At 29.9% G+C, this 19678-nt stretch overlaps 1 protein-coding gene across 1 annotated transcript in view; it reads left to right on the top strand.

The window, feature by feature from the left end:
* LOC129980538 (ribitol-5-phosphate transferase FKTN-like) overlaps positions 1 to 18676 on the top strand; it is a 60711-nt gene extending 42035 nt beyond the window's left edge. Inside the window, exons 4-8 of the mRNA XM_056090883.1 lie at positions 5408 to 5673; positions 7236 to 7522; positions 11311 to 11453; positions 15266 to 15390; positions 18183 to 18676. Of these exons, the coding sequence (XP_055946858.1) occupies positions 5408 to 5673; positions 7236 to 7522; positions 11311 to 11453; positions 15266 to 15390; positions 18183 to 18396 (1035 nt within the window). The 3' untranslated portion in view covers positions 18397 to 18676. The remainder of the gene's footprint in view (positions 1 to 5407; positions 5674 to 7235; positions 7523 to 11310; positions 11454 to 15265; positions 15391 to 18182) is intronic.
* Positions 18677 to 19678: the final 1002 nt, after the last annotated feature.

Genomic DNA, 19678 nt, shown 5'->3' with positions numbered 1-19678 from the left:
TTCTCAAATCCTACATATAAATTTCTTCAATTGTTACACTTAATTCTTCCCATTTTGTAAAAAAAATCATTAACAATGCAAAATATTTCTTTCCAAAGACTTTTATTTAATGTAAGTAGATTTGTGTTTGAAAGTTTTAATGAAAATTTTGCAAACGATTTTTCATTCATTTTCTGATGTAATACTTTTAAAATTTTGTATAGTATCTATATTTACGATTAGAATAATTTATTTTCAGAATTAGGGTTTAATCGATTAATTCAATTAAATTTTGATTCCGACTGTCTTCACCTGATATTAAATTTGGAAATAAAGTAATTTTGAGATTCTATATTATAATAAAAATGATGATGAATAAATTAAAATATGAGAAATTAGAAAATAAACTAGAATAAAGCATATATATTTTTTTTAATTTTAGTTATTTTACCTTACAAGGGGACGGCACGAGGTTGAAAATTCAGTTCAGGATGAAATTTAGTATAATGGTAGTAAAAATTTAAAATATTTACTGACGAACATATTGACGAAATAGCTAGTCAACTTCGAGAAAATGGCCCTCAAACTGTCTGCATAGCTTACGTACTAATAAATGAGTCACCGCTGGCGAGGTGGGAATAGTAAGACGCTGTCGTAGCATTCAGGAGGCCTGAGTTCGATTCTAAGTTAGCATTTTTGTTTTTATTTGTTTGTTTTTTTTCTAATTTATTTCCACTTAATTTAACACTTTACAGTTTTAATTAATATGTTTTTCATTTTTTTATATAAAAATAAATATTTATTCTGCTGATCCTTGGATTATAATTTAATTTTTAGAAGAAAAACAATTATAATTATGAATACATTTTTTTTAAACATTCAGAATGAAATTAACATTTTAAAGATGTTTTGAATTAATATGCTACTAATTCTTATATGGAAAAATAAATGTAATTTCTCTTAATACCTAAATTATAATTTTTTTTAAAAATAAGATATGAACGCGTTTTTCTTTTAAAAATGTATTTAAACAAAGTCACATGCAGTTTTAATTGATATTTAACTATTTTATCAATCAAAAATGAATGTTTTAAAAACAATTCTCCCTCAAAAGTAAATATTAATTCACTTAATACTTGAATTATAATTTTATTTTTAAGCAGGAAAAATAATTACATATATAACTTAAATGATGATAAATTTTAATTAAATTACTGACGTCATAAAAATATTTCATTATTTTTTTATTACATACAATAGACAGAAGGGTAGTTATGGTAAAAACATTTCAAACAAAATAGATATATTTTGATATCTTTCAAAATTCATAAATAATGATTTTCCACAAGAGAAACCTTAAACAAATTTCATTTATCTTCAAAAAATATTTGTTTTTCTTCAGAAAATAAGGCAGCGCATAAAGCATATCTTATGTTACTAAAAATTTTGAACCATCTGCCTATGAATTCCATAAATTAACACCTGCTTTCTATTTTTTTTCTTTTCGATTATTAACATTTTGAATGTTTGTGGATATAATTTTATTTATTTCAGCTGCTCTCTTTAATTCCCGATGTAAATTCAGCTTCATTGAGTTACGATAAATAATTTATCTATTATAATCCAGAAATTTAAAATGATTTTAATATAAAAATAAATGATGATAAAGGTTTTTAAGATAAAAAATAATTATTTTGAAACATTTGTATGGTCAAAATTATATTTATAATTATTTTAACAGTAAAAATTAAATTATAGTTATAATTCAAGAGCAATATACATGAACATAATTATTTTTCTTTTAAAAAATAAATTATAGCTTATTTATTAAGGGAAAACACATTTATTTTTTCCATATAAAAATAAGTATCATATTAATTGAAGTAATAGTATTTCTGAATATTTAAAAAAGTCATTCATACTTATAATTGTTTTTCTTCTAAAAATTAAATTATAATCCACGAATTAGGAGTATAATTATTTAAAGTGAAAAACATAAAAAAAACATGTAAAACGTAAAAGAATGTAAAACGTATTAATTAAAACTGTTTGTAAATTACTAAATTAATTTAAAATAAATTAGCATTTTTTTTATTTGTTTTTTTTTCTAACACAGAATCGAACTCGGGTCTTCCGAATACTACGCCAGTGTTTTATCCACTATTATAATCTCGCCTCGTCAACACCGACACATTATTAATATATAAGCTATGCGGAAAGTTTGAGGGCCATTTTCTCGAAATTGACTGGCCATTGCGTTTTAATATTTTCGACAAGAACATTCTAAATATATACTACCATTTTACTAAATCTCATCCCGAATTGAATTTTCAACCTCGTGCCTCCCCTTGTTAGAATTAAGATTTTATTCAAAAATAAAAGTTAATTTTTAAAAAAATTACTAAATTTATTTGGTTTGTATTAAATTAATTAGTAGATCAAAGAGCAAAGCCTTCAACAACAACACTTTACGTTTCCCAACAACTGCAAAATAAGAATAGGGCGAAACATTCCTTTTATTTGTATATACATTTGAGAAAGATGTATTAAAACATATGGTAGCTCCTGCAGTAATTTATGTGTTCACAGTTAATCATTCGACGCTGAAAATCTGGCAATCCGTTTCTGTCGTGACTAAAGAAATTACGACCAAGTGCTTAATCCAATGACAATTTGAATTTAATACCTGAATTTATCTCCCTGTAATTAGTGACACGAAACTTTAAAATCCGGCGATTTATTTCTGTCAATCCGGGTATTCAAATTCTTATCTGAACGTCGAGCTCAGTTCAAAATCCCTTATAAGTTAAAACTTTAACACCTGTACTCTTTCTAATGGTATTCTTTCATATAACTTTACAGAGCAAAATAAATGTAATTGCGCTTGCTATCTAAACATATCTGAGCATTAGTTATAAAGAGAATCCTTGACCTTCAGCCGATTCGATTCATTTTCATTGTCTTTGTAAACCATGATTGAGATATCAACAAGTATAATTTGTGAGATATGCTTTGCAGACATTTCCAAGAAATTATTATTTCGAAATTGCAAGTGTTTCTGTTTCTCAATTCTCAATTGTTTAATTTCTGCATGTTTCGCCATTTGCATTTAATCCCGTAATAGAATGGATAGATGCTCCATTGTAAAAGAGTGGAATCTCTGGATCGAATTTGTAGCAGGCAACTTCGTTTTGTGTAGTTTTAAAACTAAATGTAATATTATTTTATAATTTATTAATATTCAGTAATAAATCTAAAAATAAAATATTGATTATTATTATTTTTAAAAAAAAATCGAACTTCAGATAATTGGGAGGAGGGGGGGAGTTCTTTTATTGACTGATTGTAAGTCAATGAAAGAATTCACCAGAGTAATCAAAAGACACTTATTTGCCATTACACTTACATCGCCCATCCTTGTTGGACGCTGATCTTGGAACAAGCAACAACATCTACAAATTCTATACTGTCCAACTTGTTGCAGAAAAATTCTGAAAAAAAAATCCTGTTGAATCCGAGTAACGCATTTCCAATTCCATAATTCATTGCATATTTTAGCTTGGGAATATTTTCCCATTGTAAAGTCCAAACCTCGCCCCGTTTGACTTACATATACTTTTGCAACATTAAGGCTTGATGTTCTGGCAATAAGAAAAAAGGATAATGTTTTAAAACAAATTGAAAATACCTGTTATCCTCACAGGTGGTATCATTCTTAGATATAGAGATACAGAATAAGTTTCATCTCAATATTAAATGTCTCGAATAGTTTAAATATATTCTAAAGTGGGCACCAATATTTACAATAAAGTATTTTGTTCCATTACATTTTATGTTCATTTAAAAGACAATGAAATTTACTGTCTGTATTTTCATACGTATAACTAATTTTATTTTATAAAAGAAAAAAAAAGCATTTTGAAAAGTTTTTGTAACATTATACATTTCATTTCCGTTGACTTTTTTTCAATTCGATTCCTTTTCCTTCTACTTTTTTGAGATACAATGACATATTATATTCAATTCCTCAAAAGAAACAGCTCGCGTTTCTGTCTTTTTAAAAAATAGTTTCGATCCCGAAGTTAGGGAAATGAAGCTTACTTCAATTTCTCATTGAAATTTTCTATAACTGGTAATAAAAACGTCAGGAAAAGTATCGAGCGCTGCAGAATTTTGCCTTGAGGAGAAAAAGGAACAACGAATATGTGAAACTTCTGAAATGTTACATTTTTTTCCTTCTGAAAGAGCAACCTTATCTTTTTCTTTAGGCAATCATTCGCTGCATCTTTTGACATTCTAACAAGACATAAGGTAGTCTGGGAATTTGCAAATTGAAGATATTTGATAAAATGACGGAAAGAAAGGAGACGTTAGATTTGATTCTCTTGCCTCGAGTAATTTAAATATTGAACCTCATTTGTCTTATGCAGTTCTATAAGCTGCTCTGTAAGATGTATATAAAATAGTTATTTTATAGACACTAGCCGCCTTCGATACCTATATAATAATTAATAATATATCATTTCAATGAATGTTCGCACAACATGTGTGTGATGCTACCGCCTAAAATCACTGGACGGTGCCACATTCTCAGTGTGATTGATGAAGTAAAAAAGTTTTTTTTTTCAATTAATTCTTCAAATATTATCGACCCCTGGTGACATCTAACTGCATATATGTATGGTCATTAAAATGTTAATTTAGTGATTTCTACTATGAATCTTATCATAACAATAAAAAGGGTTTTATTTACATCATACTTACACACGAAATATAGATCATTTTGGTTGGTTAGAATTTCTTGCAAAGTAGTGAACTGAGGAAAATAAATGGCGAAATTGCTCAAGATGTTAAGGCTAGGACGCTCTGACAAAGATATTTCGCAGAACTTGAAATTTTTGGGGTGCAGGTGACTGATGGCGTATCTGGTGGCTATAAACTTTCAGATGAAATAAAAATTGGGAAAATTATTGCAGTGTTTCTGGCGAGAAATTCTGTCAAAATCTTTCCTCATAGAGAATATGTAGCGAAGTAGCATTTAACAAATTTATATCAAAAATAAAGTAGATAGAGGGCAAATGAAATATTTATGTACCATGCACTTTCATATGAATTAAAAATTGGCAAAATCAATACAATGTTTAGAACGGGAAAACTTATTGGGTTTATACCATAGATAATGTACTATGAAGTAATGTTTTTGGAATTTTTCTGAAAAGCAGGGGAAGTGATACAATATAGGCAGTCATTGATGAAGATTGTCACTGATGACAAATAGTCTAAAGATTATGAGCTATGAGCTGACCTTTGAAAAAAAATTAACGAAATCGGACCGATGATTGGGGTTGTAAACTAGAGATTTTTTTTTGAAGTTATATGAAGTTTGCAGTTATGAATGAGCTATTTTAATTATTTTTCTTTCTCCTAGCCTGGCACTGAAGCAAAATTACGTGCTTATGGCTTCAAGATGCAGCTCGTAAATGAAACTCTTTTACCATGGATGAGAACTAGAAACGATACCATCTTCAACGACCATTTCACTAGTCACGTGTTTTTCAAAAATAAGGACTGGGTAATTCATTTAGTACCTTTTTATGAAAGAGGGGATTTCTTATGGCATTCTTCACTTAATGTGAATAAAAATAACTTATACCAAGAGCTTTACTTCGTTGAATCGGATTCAGCTTATGAGAAGTAAGTGAAATTTCTTTGTCTTTTTCATTAGTATTTAACTTCTTTCACTTTTACATTGATGAAGTCTTGTATTTTATTTTCCACTCATTTTCTGATGCATAAGAGTTACGAAATTTATATAGTTTCTTGATTTTTGCAATTTAATTATTATTTAACGGATAAACAAATTAAATTTTGCATTGATCTAAGAGAGTTCAACAATAAAACAGACCTTTATTTTAAGATTTCACAAAATGAATAATTATTTGATCTATATTTAAAGTTCAATTGATGCAAAATATTTATATCTTTTCTTTTATTTATGATGTTTGCATTGCCAGGCAGTTTGACTTTAAACCTTCCAGTTATTTCAACCGAAATGTTATAGAAATTTATGATTTTGATTTTTAAAAAAACTCATACCAAATATCATTCATCTAGCTCTTTTCGTCTTTAGACTATCATGTCCACAGACCGGTCATGAATTAGCTCCAAACCTGTTTATTAAACCTTGGAAAGACTTCCAATTATGCCTAAAAATGAAATACAGACTCTCGGTGTTTTCAGCGGAACTAGGGATCCCCACTTCAAACGTTGTAATTTAAATAAGACTTTTAGAAATTTTTAATTTGCACAGTTAGTGTGAAGTTTTAAGCAGAATAGTGCTTTCAGCTTTAATACTTTTGTAAGGAACGGCACTGTTTTCGTACTTATCCTGCATATCTCTTGTTGGAAAAAGGTAAAAATTACAAAAATAATAAAAACTTTGATAAACCTTCTTTAATAAGAGTTCTTAAAAGTAGAAAATAATTTCTTACCAATAATATAGAATTATTCAATGAAGTGTGCTAAAATCAATACTTAAGAGTTTAAACGTCATAACTTATCTGAAAAACAGCCCAACATTCTTTGAATATTAAAAAAGCATTTAAATTTATTATAAAATTTCAGTTTACCTAGAATGTTTTTATAAGTAGCGCACAGTTTTTTTTAATTATTTTCTATTTTTAGTGCGCTAATACAAACGTTTCTATTTCTGTAATTTAATACTGGCAAGGATAGCCTGGCTGGTAGGGCGTTATATTCGCATCCCTTGAGTTATGAGTTCGAGCCCTGCCAGCCGAAAACCCTCAGTGTGTGTTTGGTGGCTGGCGCACGTATAAATATGTCGTGGTCACAAAGTCCTCCATGTCGAGACAATACCACTGGAGGTATTGGTTCAGAGGTGATCGTTCTCTGATTCAGGTCTAAATTACGACCTGTGGGTGAGTGAATGAAATGCATGAATGAAGTCCGCCCCGTAAAAAAGGCTGTAAATCGTAAGTAGCTAAGTCGTACTCTTGGCGCTGCTGAAAAAACAAGAGACGCTCACTCGGTTTAAATCGCAGGCAGATAACTGTGAGCGGGCTTGTGAAGTGACAGAAGTCACAACAGTTTATCAGGTTCCTAATGAAGAGCTTTCGTTCCAGTTTTTTTACCCAATGTAACCTAATTTTTTATTCTAATATTATAAAAATATTATAAAACAATATTTTCCGAATGTTTTGTAAAATATTTCATTAATCCAATTTTGCTTTTTTCAGTTTCACTTATGAATCTCTAGGTTATAAAGACAAACATTTGACTAATATAAATATTCCGTCCAATCCTCAATATTTCTTATTCGAAATAATGAGTTCAAAATTTTTGGAATGCAACACATCCGTCGTGTCGAGTTTCTTCAAGTCCAATCAAACAGGAATTCCAAACAAACATTATTCTCTTTCTGTACCAAAATTTAATAAACGAATTGAGGTGAGCTTACAAGAACTGAAGGCCATCTTCAATCCATTGCTAATGAACTTTTGGATTTGGTCTGGAACGATGCTAGGTAAGTTGTTGTTTGTCATTTATCTCCATTTAGTTCTTACAAGTTATTTCTTTTAATGCTTTGAAATGTCTCACCACAATTATTTTGTTTTTAAGCAAATTATGATATGAAAACCTCTTTAAGTTTCAAGTCAGTATTAATAATTAAACCTATTTGTAATAGATGAATTCTCTATTGTAAAGACCATTATAGGATTAAGTCTTGATTTGTTTCACATAGTTTTCAAAGCCAGTAATTTTTTCTATCTAGATTGACTTTGCTTTCTTGAACGGCTGGTATTTTTATTTAACATTATGTTCTCCAATGATTATTTTTTTTAAAATAATTGCTTGTACGGGATGCTACAAAACTCCGTGATCCTGTATTGTTTACACAACCCATAAAATATTTCTGCGAGTTTATTACATTCGTAATATAAGCGTTAATAATCAATTTTAAATCATAGATTTCCGGTATCTAATTAAGTAACAAAATCCAATAAATGTATCGTAAATAATATGTAGGTATGAAAAATTGTAGGGTAATTATCAAACCCTAAATATTCTAAAATTTTGTCATAAAATAATAGTTGAATGTGTATATTATATTATGAACAAAATATATGATCAAATTGGGAAGTATTTTTTATTTATAATAAAGACGTGTTGTGTGTGCGTGTGCGTGCGTGCGTGTGCGCGTGCGTGTGTGTGTGTGTGTGTGTGTGTGTGTGTGTGTGTGTGTGTGTGTGTGTGTGTGTGTGTGTGTGAATTAATAAAATTAATTAATAGAATTAACTCGTAAATTGCATATTTCTACCAAAATTCCGTTTAAAGGAAAATTGTTTGTTAGTCTATATGCATGTGAACACAACACAGAAAAGTAAAGAAATATAAGGGTGACATTTGGTATACAGATTTATCATCAGAAATATAGATGCGTTGGAAATTTCGGATGCAATCTTTGAAAGGGAAACTGTTTGTTGGTCTGTTTATTCGTATGCGTAATAATTGGAAAACTCAATGCTTCGATAATTAAAGTCTGATATGCGCTCGTGTGAACAGAATTGTGGTTCTAATTCATATTTCGGATCCAAAGACGAAAAGGAAGGGCTTCCAAAATATTTTGACAGCTTATTTCATTTATTAGGAAACACGTTGCACTGAATCACTTCACGTGATTGTGGGACAGGAGGACATTCATAATTGAGGAGTGCCGTAGCTTTTGAAAGTTCCTTTCTCTCTTTCTACACTAACCCAAATCATCTGCATATTCATAAAATGTAGGGGAGGTGAAAGACAGTAGAAAAGAAGTTGCTACCTTTTTCAATATGCAAGAAAACCGAAGGGGAAATGCTCCCCCAGTTTCTGCTGTACACACGGTATTTCACAACCCGACCTAGCCAGAGACCATTCAGGAAGACCTAATGAAATCTCGCAACAAAACTCATCCTCAAGGAGCGTATATTACAGTTAACCATGTGAGAGATCAGTGTTCAATTATTTCACCTAATAAAATCCTTAAAACCGTGCACATCCAACCTTCACAAACAACAAACCAACCACCATAAAAAAAGAACCATCCACACTTCTCCACCACCGAAATCTCCAACTAACTCCACCGACATTTTTTTCTACATTTATATTTCTGCGAATTTGTCCATCCTCTGAAACAACTCACTACGAAACGGTGTCTAGGGTTAAATATAGGTTCTATTGTACATATTTACAGTTTTGGTACATATTACAATATGGGCACCTCATTGTTCTACTACTGTTCACAGCCATTCCATTCGAACAGTCCAGCACCCGCTCTCTAGTCTCATTCAATATTCACTTAAGTTAGCGCTCTCCCTGGCGCCACCTGCGCCATCTCGTGGAAACTGTCACAACCACTTCTACATTTATAATTATCATTTGAAATATGATTCAAGTAATTTAAAAATTTTAAAAAGAACATATCAAGTCAGTTCCGTGGGCAATAACTCATTGATGTCCGTAACTAAATCTTTAGCCCTGAATTTTTGAATTATGTGAGCATCTTTCATCTGCCATTCTATAAGCCAATTTTTAATTTCTATACATAGTATAGAGAAAGTATAGTAATCGTGAAAAAATTCTAATTCGATATTTTCAAGAATCTCCACGTCCCTGAGCTCGAAAAACCCTTTTTTTTGGGAAATGTCCGTCTGTCTGTGACTAAGATAATTCATATACGCTTTGACCTATACAAATGAAATTTAATATACAGTTTTTATACCAAATTTCTAAATTTCTATGAAATGTTTAGTATAATCTACTCAGAGGAAGTCTGCCTGGTTGTTCGAATGCAATTTTACACAATAACTACAAAACGAAGAGAGCTGTGTAGATAAAATACCATGCACGTAACTAACATTTATAATCTAGACATCTGTCAAATTTTTAGCCAGATCCATTAATAGACCGTCTGTCGGTCTGTGCTTTCAGAAACATGTAAAAGCGATAGTTCAAAGACGCAATGGCTTAAATATATCAAATTTGGTGCGTGATTCTGTGACTACGAGTGTAGTCGTGTGTCAAATTTTTGTTTCAATAGGTTGTAAGAAACGCATTTAAAACACAAATTCGACTTTCTGATACCATTAAACGCATGCCAGGGATGAATCTTCAAATAATTCGCCTAGGATGACACGATAGATTTAATAAAATTTTAATTAGAATTTAATTAGAATTTTAATTATTAATTAAAAACTTAACTTTCCCGCCAAAAAAAATCTTTTCATTTCTCCACCGCCAAATCAGTAAGGCTTCACTTTTTTTTCCCACACTAAAGAGGATAAACTTAAGAAATTTTCGGCAGATTATTTCAAAGGATTCTGTTTATTTTCTTAATGTTTGATGCATTTAAAATTAAACATTGTTAATGAATAGATCTTTCAGATTCATTCTAAAGTACTTTTGAATTAAAATAAAACAGAATAAAGGAAATTAAAAATTTCTAATCTGCATAGCGTTACCCCAACTGGAATAGAAAATTCACGCATTTTCGTTACCGTAATTGGCGTTGAAAATTCACGCATGTGCATTGTGTTCTGATTGTTGACAACTATTTTCAACGGATCCGGACTTGGTTTTGAAGGTTTAATATGTTTTCGACAGATTATTTCAAATGATTCTGTTTATTTTTTTAGTGTTTGATGCATTTAAAACTAAACATTGTTAATTAATCGATCTGTTCATGATGAATCTGAGAAAATTTTATTTAAAACTTCTTGAGATATTATGTATATTAAGAAAACTATTCTTTAGTGCCCATAAAGTGCAAACGCTCAGCGTCTCTGTTTTCAGTACTCATATTTTTTTAAAAATACTTCGTTTCAGTAAAAAAAATATTATTATATTTATTGCAATTTAATCATTTCCACTTTAATTTAAAGCATAAATTCTACTGGAGCTAACAGAAAATTAGAGAGATACATATTGCGTTATGGCTGAAGGCCTTTATAATATTATGAGTGAATTATATGATTATTAAAATTTGAAGTTTTAAAATATTTTAAAGAAGAAGCAATTAAAATGGGAGTTCCATAAAATATTTAATTATTAAAATTTTAACGTGCATTAAGATTGGCGAACCGGCTGGTCGCCAAAGGCGGCTAGTACCTTTATAAGAGAGTATGTGAGAACGTTTTTGGGATACCAGTCCAGTTGCTTTATTTCATTTTCCCGGAGAACATATGCTATCATATGCTTTCTGATCAAAGTTATCATTTTTTAGTATGAAAATTACATGTCGTCAGTTTATAACAAAAGCTTCTTTTTCCAAAACAGGTTGGTATCGACAATGTGATATTATCCCGTACACTTCAGATGCGGATTTTGCAGCTTGGGCATCGGAAGTGGATGATCTGGATGATATTTTGCAGCGCATAGAGAAAAGTGAACATTTGGAGCTCAAACAACGGATGGGTATAGTAAGCATCGCTTCTTAGAAATAATGTTATGTATAATTTTTTTCTTTTTAATCAAACTCGATGGTTTCAGTAATCAAAGTATGGAAGGCATCTACCTCGAAGGAAAATTTGATAAATTTAATAAAAAGAATGTAATAATTACAGTTTATTTATTTTACTAAGAAATATTATTTCAATTGTTTTCTACTTTTAAGTCTTTGATTTTATAATTCGTTAGTGTCAGAACTATGAAATTGTGAGAACCGTTTCCTGAATTTCACTACTAGATGGCGCCATGCATATGGAATCAAAATTTAATTAATTTAATTGCTGATAATTAAGGTATTCGTCTACATCAAAAACTAATTTTTGACTGAAAGCCGCAAATTTTTTAATGCTTTATCTGAAATCCTGTTCATTTATCTTTTCAAAACTGTTATTTCATGTCTACGATCATTCTAAATGAAATGAAGGACATTTTAATAATAAAGAGCTGAAAATAGAATTATAAACATTACTAGAAAAAAAAATTCTTTATTTTTATTTAGAATATTTAAAAATTGTTGTTGTTTCCTGTTTCATTTCTTCTGCCACATTCTAGATATTATTTTGGAATATTTGTAACATGAATTTCTTTGTTTCTAATGGCATTGTTATAAATTTAGATATTTCTGAATCACTGAAAGTACCTTGATTTTCCACAGATGCTGTATTTTTCATAATAAATGCGTGGAAAGCACTTAAATTGTATTTGCGATTAATATTATTTCATAGACATATCTCCGGGTTTTTTAACATGCATTTTCAACACAAATGATAGAAGAAATATTCAAACAGGTACCAGTTGTCTATTTGAACAGAATAAATACTCATTAGAATCAGAAAAGCGACAAAGAAAAAAATTCTAAAACTCAAAATTTAGCAAAATGAATTGTGCTCCGAAAAAAGTAAGTATAGCCTAAAACTTTAGAAATTTTTTAAGAAAAATTATTTTCATTTTTATTTTTGGAAAATTAAAAATATAAATAAAAAAATAAATAAATAAATAAAAACGAAAAATTATCTCAAAATATGGTTGTTCTGAAAATTTTTATTTTTCGAGCCCGAATACTGAATTCTTATTCAAAATATCAATCAGAAATTTATCGTACGTTTAGTTTATCGTATTATCTATGGGAAATGAATCTAAATATAATTGCAATGAGGGTTCATTATATAATTATACGATTTTTACGCTCCGAGAAAAAAATTTAATTTAAAAGAAAAATCTGGAATTTTACTTTAGTAATTTGAGAATAACTCCGAAATCGTGAGAATTCGTAAGTTTTTTCTTCACTCTTTCGCCAATATATCAACGATTATATGTACAAAAAAATATAAAATTGCAGTAATTTATTTTTAAGCGAGAGTGTTTGAAAAAAAGTCAGATTTGGAAAACGAAAATTCTTTTTTCAAATATTGAATTAAGGTGGACATCTTGTATATATATAGATAGTGTGTGTATGCGCCTTAATACTACAGGATTGAATTAATGATATTGACAATTTAAAAGTTCCCAGAAACGTTTTTCTTGCACTTATTCTTTTTATCATGTTTCACATTTATTTCTCTTCTTATATGCACGAACTGAAAATTAGGCTTTTCAAAGTTTAGTTTTCAGTAAGAGTTAATTTAATCTTTTAATTAGAGATTTTGTCAACATGATGGCAACATGTTGATAAAAGCTAATTTTCCCCATACATGCGTAACGTGCTCGTGCAAGCTAAATTTTATTTTGTGAGAAATAAATTGTTGGAAATATGCTTAAACTGTTTTTTTAAATTGATTAAAAATATAAACTTAATTCTCATCTTAAAAAATTCTTAAAATTGAAAAAACATTTCTTTCATTTTTAAGATAGTGTAAAAATAATGCTTTTGCTGAAATATTTTAGAAAAGTTATCGAAGGAAAACGCCACTATTTCATTTATTTTAAATTAATTAAAATTTTGTTAAGAATTTCAATGAAATCTTTCTGAATTGAACATTCCCAGTTTTCAAATAATATTTGAGAAAATTTAACCGCTCCAAGCCCAACAATCTGTCCGGCATATATTCCTTTTAACGCATACGTATTCAATTTTTATTATTAGCAGAGATTTAACCGACGATAATCAGTATTTTATAGATGTAGCAACTGGAAAAAGTTATAATCTTGAATTTTGTATTTCATATACGAACGATAAAGTTTAATAATAATATATTTTACTTTTTTTAAACAGTTTAGGTATTTAAACTTTTCTTGATATTATTTATTATACGAGAATATAAAATTCTACAATGCCTTATCCAGCATACGATTTACTACATAATGCAGTCCTGTCACGAATTTTGCATGAAAATCACTAGTAAAGAAATTTTATATTAATTACAACTATGACATTAAAAATTTAATTTTTAATTCTATCAATGGGAATTTTGAAAAAAAATTATATTAGAATTTTTGTTACTGGTATATATTTTGCTATACACTGTAAATATTAACAACAACAAATTTAAATAATTTCATTGTACAGTACACTCTCGATTATTCGCGGAATTGGGTGGCGCGGCCGCCGCGGATAATCCGAAAAAAGCTAAAAACGGGTATAGCAAAAGAGAAAACAGTCATTCCAATTTTGAAAAATCGTCTTATGTACAATAAAACGTAAAATAAACAGCAGGAAATGTTTAACTAACGCTTAATATTTTAGTATATCACTCAAAACTAATCTAAAATGCATTTTGTTAATGAAAACAGAAAAGTGCTTTGTACTTACGTGAGGCGTCAAGGATGCACAGAAAAATAAATACATATGTACTGTTTTAATACTGTAATGTATTATGTAGCTACAAAAGCATAACTGTAAAACTACACCTTTTTGAAGAAATCAGTCATTTGTGTTTGCTTCTTGCTTTGGAAGCATTTTCTCTTTGCTTGAAAGCAAAAAAAAAAAAAAAAAGTGCGGCAGACGCGGATAATCGGGAGTCTACTGTATATCAATCGAACTTTTTTTGTTGAAGTGCTTTAAATTACAAAATTATAATGCATATTTTCTGAGAAAGGCGCGATCTACGAAGTTGAAATCTACTTCATTGTGTTCCTTCATATTGCCGATGATGCCCTGTCACCAATATCAAAAAGTAAGATGATTACTAATGTAATGAAGCAATTGCTGAATGATTGCTAAAGGAGCTTATCCTTCTTCCATATTGGAACGAATTCATAAAGAACATTTCTTTTAAATTTCCGCATTACTGAACCAAATGATAAAAGACAAATAGAGATAAATTTCCTTTAAATTCCCCGTTGATTTCCTAACATTTAATTGAAATTTGTTTCATACTTTTTATCCAACATGCCGGAAGCTTGTAGAAGATAGCAAAAAGAAATATTTTCTATCATGCTCTAGCTTCTGACAGACCATTTGAAAATCAGAACACCGGGATGCTTCACTAGATTCTTTGTTCTTTTCTTTCGTTTGGGGACTGTTTATTATCACATAGATAACGAAATGAGAAATCCTCCCATCATCTATTCTATCATAATGCACTCACATATAAATATATGGCTGTAGGTAATTTAACAGATGTGTGTCATTACTAAAACTGGGACCATTCTTGTCGCATATAACGAACCTCTGATTTTGAAGCCATTTTCAAAACTAGAGACAACAGCTCAGTGGAAAACATATTTTCTCACCAGATGATAATTTTAAACCATAAAATACATAGCAAAATTTCTAAACAATTTTATTAATTTGTGTTAATTAATAAAGGATCATAACACTTTTCGTTGCTAATTTCTGTTTCAGGTTGAACAAAGTCTCGAGTTCAATCTGAATTGCCATCGGTTAAGAGTGGATGTATTCTTCTTGTACCCGGAAAGTAATGGAACATGGTATGCTGGTCATAGACCGAGCAGAGGATATTATTTCAAGTAATTATACGTCTTTCAATTATTCGAATATAAATATTCCTTGCATGGAAAATGCCGAATGTATTTATAATTAAATTCATCGCTATTGTCGTTAAACCGCTTGAATTTTGTAAAACTCCACAAAAATTGATATATTTTAACATTAAAAATTTCAAAAGATATTGTTCGGAAAACAGGTATTTATATTTTTATTAATGTTTTATTTTTCAGAAATATATAAACTATTGTTATTCGTATGTTGATAAAATATAAACTAAAAATAAATTCTCTGATTTTAATTTTTAAAAGTTCAAAACCTAAGGCATTAAAAAAATTTTCGCTTTCTGTATTTTAAATAAAATAAATTAAAGCATTCCATTGGTGAGCCACATAAGTCAGAACAAGAACGGTTTTAATTCCATCTTCTGTCTGTATTCTTATTAAGTAACTAAAAGGTCCTGGTATGTTTTATCAAAGAATTGTTGACTTTAGTTGACTGTAGATAGAAGTTTCTATTAATTTTTTTTCCAAGCAAAACATAAATAAGAGCTAGTGAATCCTAGTGAAACACCTTCAGGAAATTATGCCATATAGTGCAGATAAGCCAGACATCTGCCACAAATAATATCTAAATATTTCAAGATCGCTTTGGTCAATAGAAGGCATATTGCCGTGGCTTAGAAGTAAGACCAGAGACATCTTACCCAATTCCACTATACGATCCACTGTATATGTGGGCTTGGTGTAAGTTAAATCTGACACCTTAGGCCAAATGCGCTCCCATTGCAAGTCTAATGCAAAAGTTTGGAAAGGGCTTGTCGGTTCATGTGTCGTCCTCATCATTTACCGTCATTCAAAATTACAAATTCTGTACCAAAATAATTCTTGTAATGTTTCAAAACAGGATATTAGCAATACTAATAGAATTTAAAAAGATGCTTCCATTTCTTTCATCATAATCGCGGATTTTCACCAGGATAATTAAGACGAAGTGAAATTAGAACCAACTATAATTCACAAAGTGGTACATGATTTAAAAAATCTGTAATAAAATGTAATATATTAGAAATGGTAATTTTCCTTGTTAAAAGTATTCCAATAAATTTGTACTGTTTATTCTTTCAATTTCTCAGCTCTAGAAGATAGCTTTGTATCTTTCTCTTGTATATCTCTCATGAATCAATCTCTATATCAATTGCATTCAAATGTAACTAATCAAAAGCAAATATACATTTTAGAATAAATTCCAAATAAACACCTTGAAATTTTCCTTTAATGTCTTGCAAAAAAATATTCTTATTCTATCCAATCGGTTTTTCATTAGTTTGTTATTGTAATAGTCTATTTCACTTATATTTTATACTAGCCGTCTTTGGCGGCCAGACGGTTCGCCAATCTTAATGTTCGTTAAAATTTTAATAATTAAATATTTTATGCAATTCCAACTTTAATAGATTCTTCAGCAAAATATTTTAAAACTTCAAATTTTGATAGTCATATAATTCACTCATAATATTATAAAGGCTTTCAGTCATAACGTGATATGTATCTCTCTAATTTTCTGTTACCCCTCGTAGAATTTATGCTTTAAATTAAAGTGTAAATGATTAATCTGCAATTAATATAATAATATTTTTTACTGAAACAAAGCATTTTTTATAATATGATTGCTGATAACAGAGTCACTGAGCGTTTAAAATTTATGGGCACTAAAGAATATCTTTCTTAATTTATGTAATATCTCAAGAATTTGTCAACAAAATTTTCTCAGATTCATCATGAACAGATCGATTAATTAACAATGTTTAATTTTAAATGCATCAAACACTAAGAAAATAAAATGAATCGTTTAAAATAATCGGTCTAAAACAGGTTTGAAAAAACTACTTAAAAAACGATGTACTTAAAACTATAAGCATATAGAAAAAATATATAACTAACATAAATACAATTTACTTACAAAAGCATGCAACTAACCTAAAAATAATTTAAATCATCTGTTGATAATGGTTGTCATGACAACATTCAGAACATAATGCGCATGCGTGAATTTACTTCGCCAGTTATGCTAACGCAAATGCGTAAATTTTTCTACGCCAGTTGGGGTAACGCCATGCAGATTAGACATTTTTAATTTCCTTTATTCTGTGTTATTTTAATTCAAAAGTACTTCAGAATGAATCTGAAACATGGATTAATTAACAACGTTTAATTTTAAATGCATAAAACATTAAGAAAATAAACAGAATCGTTTGAAATAATCCGCCGAAAAATGTTAACCCTAGCCTCATTACTGTTGGAAGAAAAAAAAAGCGAAGCCTTACTCATTTGGCGGTGGGGAAAATGAAAGATTTTTTTGGCGGAAAAGTTGGCGGTGGGAAAAATGGAAGATTATTTTGGCGGGAAAGTTAGTTTTTAATTAATAATTAAAATACTAATTAAAATTTCAAAAAAAGGGACCCCAGGTGCACATTCCCGACCTCTAAGGTATACATGTACCAAATTTGCTAGCTGTATGTCAAATGACCTGGCCTGTAGAGCACCAACACACACACACATTGAGCTTTATTATAAGTATAGATAAACTGCCTATTTTACACTAAGCTGTTATTATAAATAAGTGTATTTTACATCTGATTGGAGTTAGTATAATTTTGTAACTGTTAAACTAAATTGGATGCAATTTATAATAGTGAACTCGGATTCCATGTAATAGTTAGTTGCATAAATTATATCTTCTTTATTGGTTTTATATCGTTCATCTACTTTTTGCCTGCTGATATTTTTGAAAGCTGAATCTTTTCTTTTCATAGGTATCACCACCCCAATTTCTCCCTTTGTTCAGCTGAACTTCTAGGCCACAAAGTTCTTGTTCCATGCGAAACGGAAAAAGTTATCATCACAGAGTACGGTTCCAACTGGATGCAACCTGTAACCAGCTGGAATTATGAAAGCTCCATAAAGAACAGAGGACCCAACATTTATTGGGATAAAAAAATGTTAGAAAAAGTGTATCAAGATAATTGAATAATCAAAAGCGGTGTAGCTATGGGGTGGAAGGGGATGTAGATAACGTAGAGCCAAGCTATGGGAGGGGGGATGCGAGCTGCGAATGCTGAATATAACTACATCTATTTAATTGTTTAAAGCCAAATATATCTGAGGGGACAAAAAAAGTCTACGTTCTTGATGCCTGGCACCTTGCGATGCTACCGTCACAGTGTGGATTCGCAATTCACTGTGCTTTGTACAAAAAGTATTGAAAAACTATTATATTTTTCTAAGATATTTATTTATTTCTCAAAAAATAAAAAAATGACAATTTTCTGCTTCTTTTTTTAATTTTTTAAGAGTTTTTACTTCTTTATAAATCTTGTCATATTTTTATAATTAAGATAATTATATTAAATTGTGTACGTTAGCATTCCTTGCACATTAATACTTGATGTTCCGAATATCATCAAACGACAAGCATAGCGGAGTGTTGTGTAAAACTTGGCGTTTGAAATCTATTTTATATACTGCCAAAAGAAATGTTGGATTATGCTCTTTAACTGAGATTAGATTTTAAAGATATATGAATTTTAGCAGACATTCGGATCTCTATTCGACACCTTTCTGGTTGGAGGAATGTGGGGAAGAGGAAACGCTTGGATACTCTAGGTCATATCTCTCAGCTGTTGTTGCGATACGTTACCCATTTTCAGTAGGTCCCATTGTACGTCAGGTTGAATTGCAATGAGTTAAGACTGCTCCTGCTGAAACTATGAGTGGAGACAAAGCATCTTTGGTCTCCATATAAGAAGTTCTTCAATTTAAAAAAAAAATGAAAATAAATAGAGAGCTTCATCCAGCCATGCATGGTACTTTAGTAGATGCTCTGGAAGGTCTCTTCAATTCAGAAGTAAATTTAACGAAAAATAGCAGACGATTCGCTCACGATTTATTAAAGGACAAAACAATGCGCTTCCTTCCAGCACGCCCACGAGCTCTTCCTGGAATGTCATTGGTGCAAAGATGACACATTTTGTCCTCTCACATTCTTAATTGTTTGGGTTTTACCAAAGACGACGTTTTAAAGAACTCGATTATTGGACATTATTGGACTCATGAAGCTGATATAATATCTCGGATTAGTAGCAACAACTCATCATAGTAACAACAACTACAACTAATGGTAGAAAACTCAAAAAAATCAAAACAGTTTTCATTACAATCACATTCACCTGGGAAGTAGGAGTCCTATTTCTTTGTTGTTGTTTATAATGGCACTTGCCATGGACAAGCTCGCTGACGAAGTCAACGATTT

The sequence above is a fragment of the Argiope bruennichi genome, chromosome 1, assembly GCF_947563725.1.
Source record: "Argiope bruennichi chromosome 1, qqArgBrue1.1, whole genome shotgun sequence".
NCBI lineage: Eukaryota > Metazoa > Arthropoda > Arachnida > Araneae > Araneidae > Argiope > Argiope bruennichi.
The sequence above is the reverse complement of the archived record's forward strand: the minus strand, read 5'-3'. Positions and strand labels throughout refer to the sequence as shown.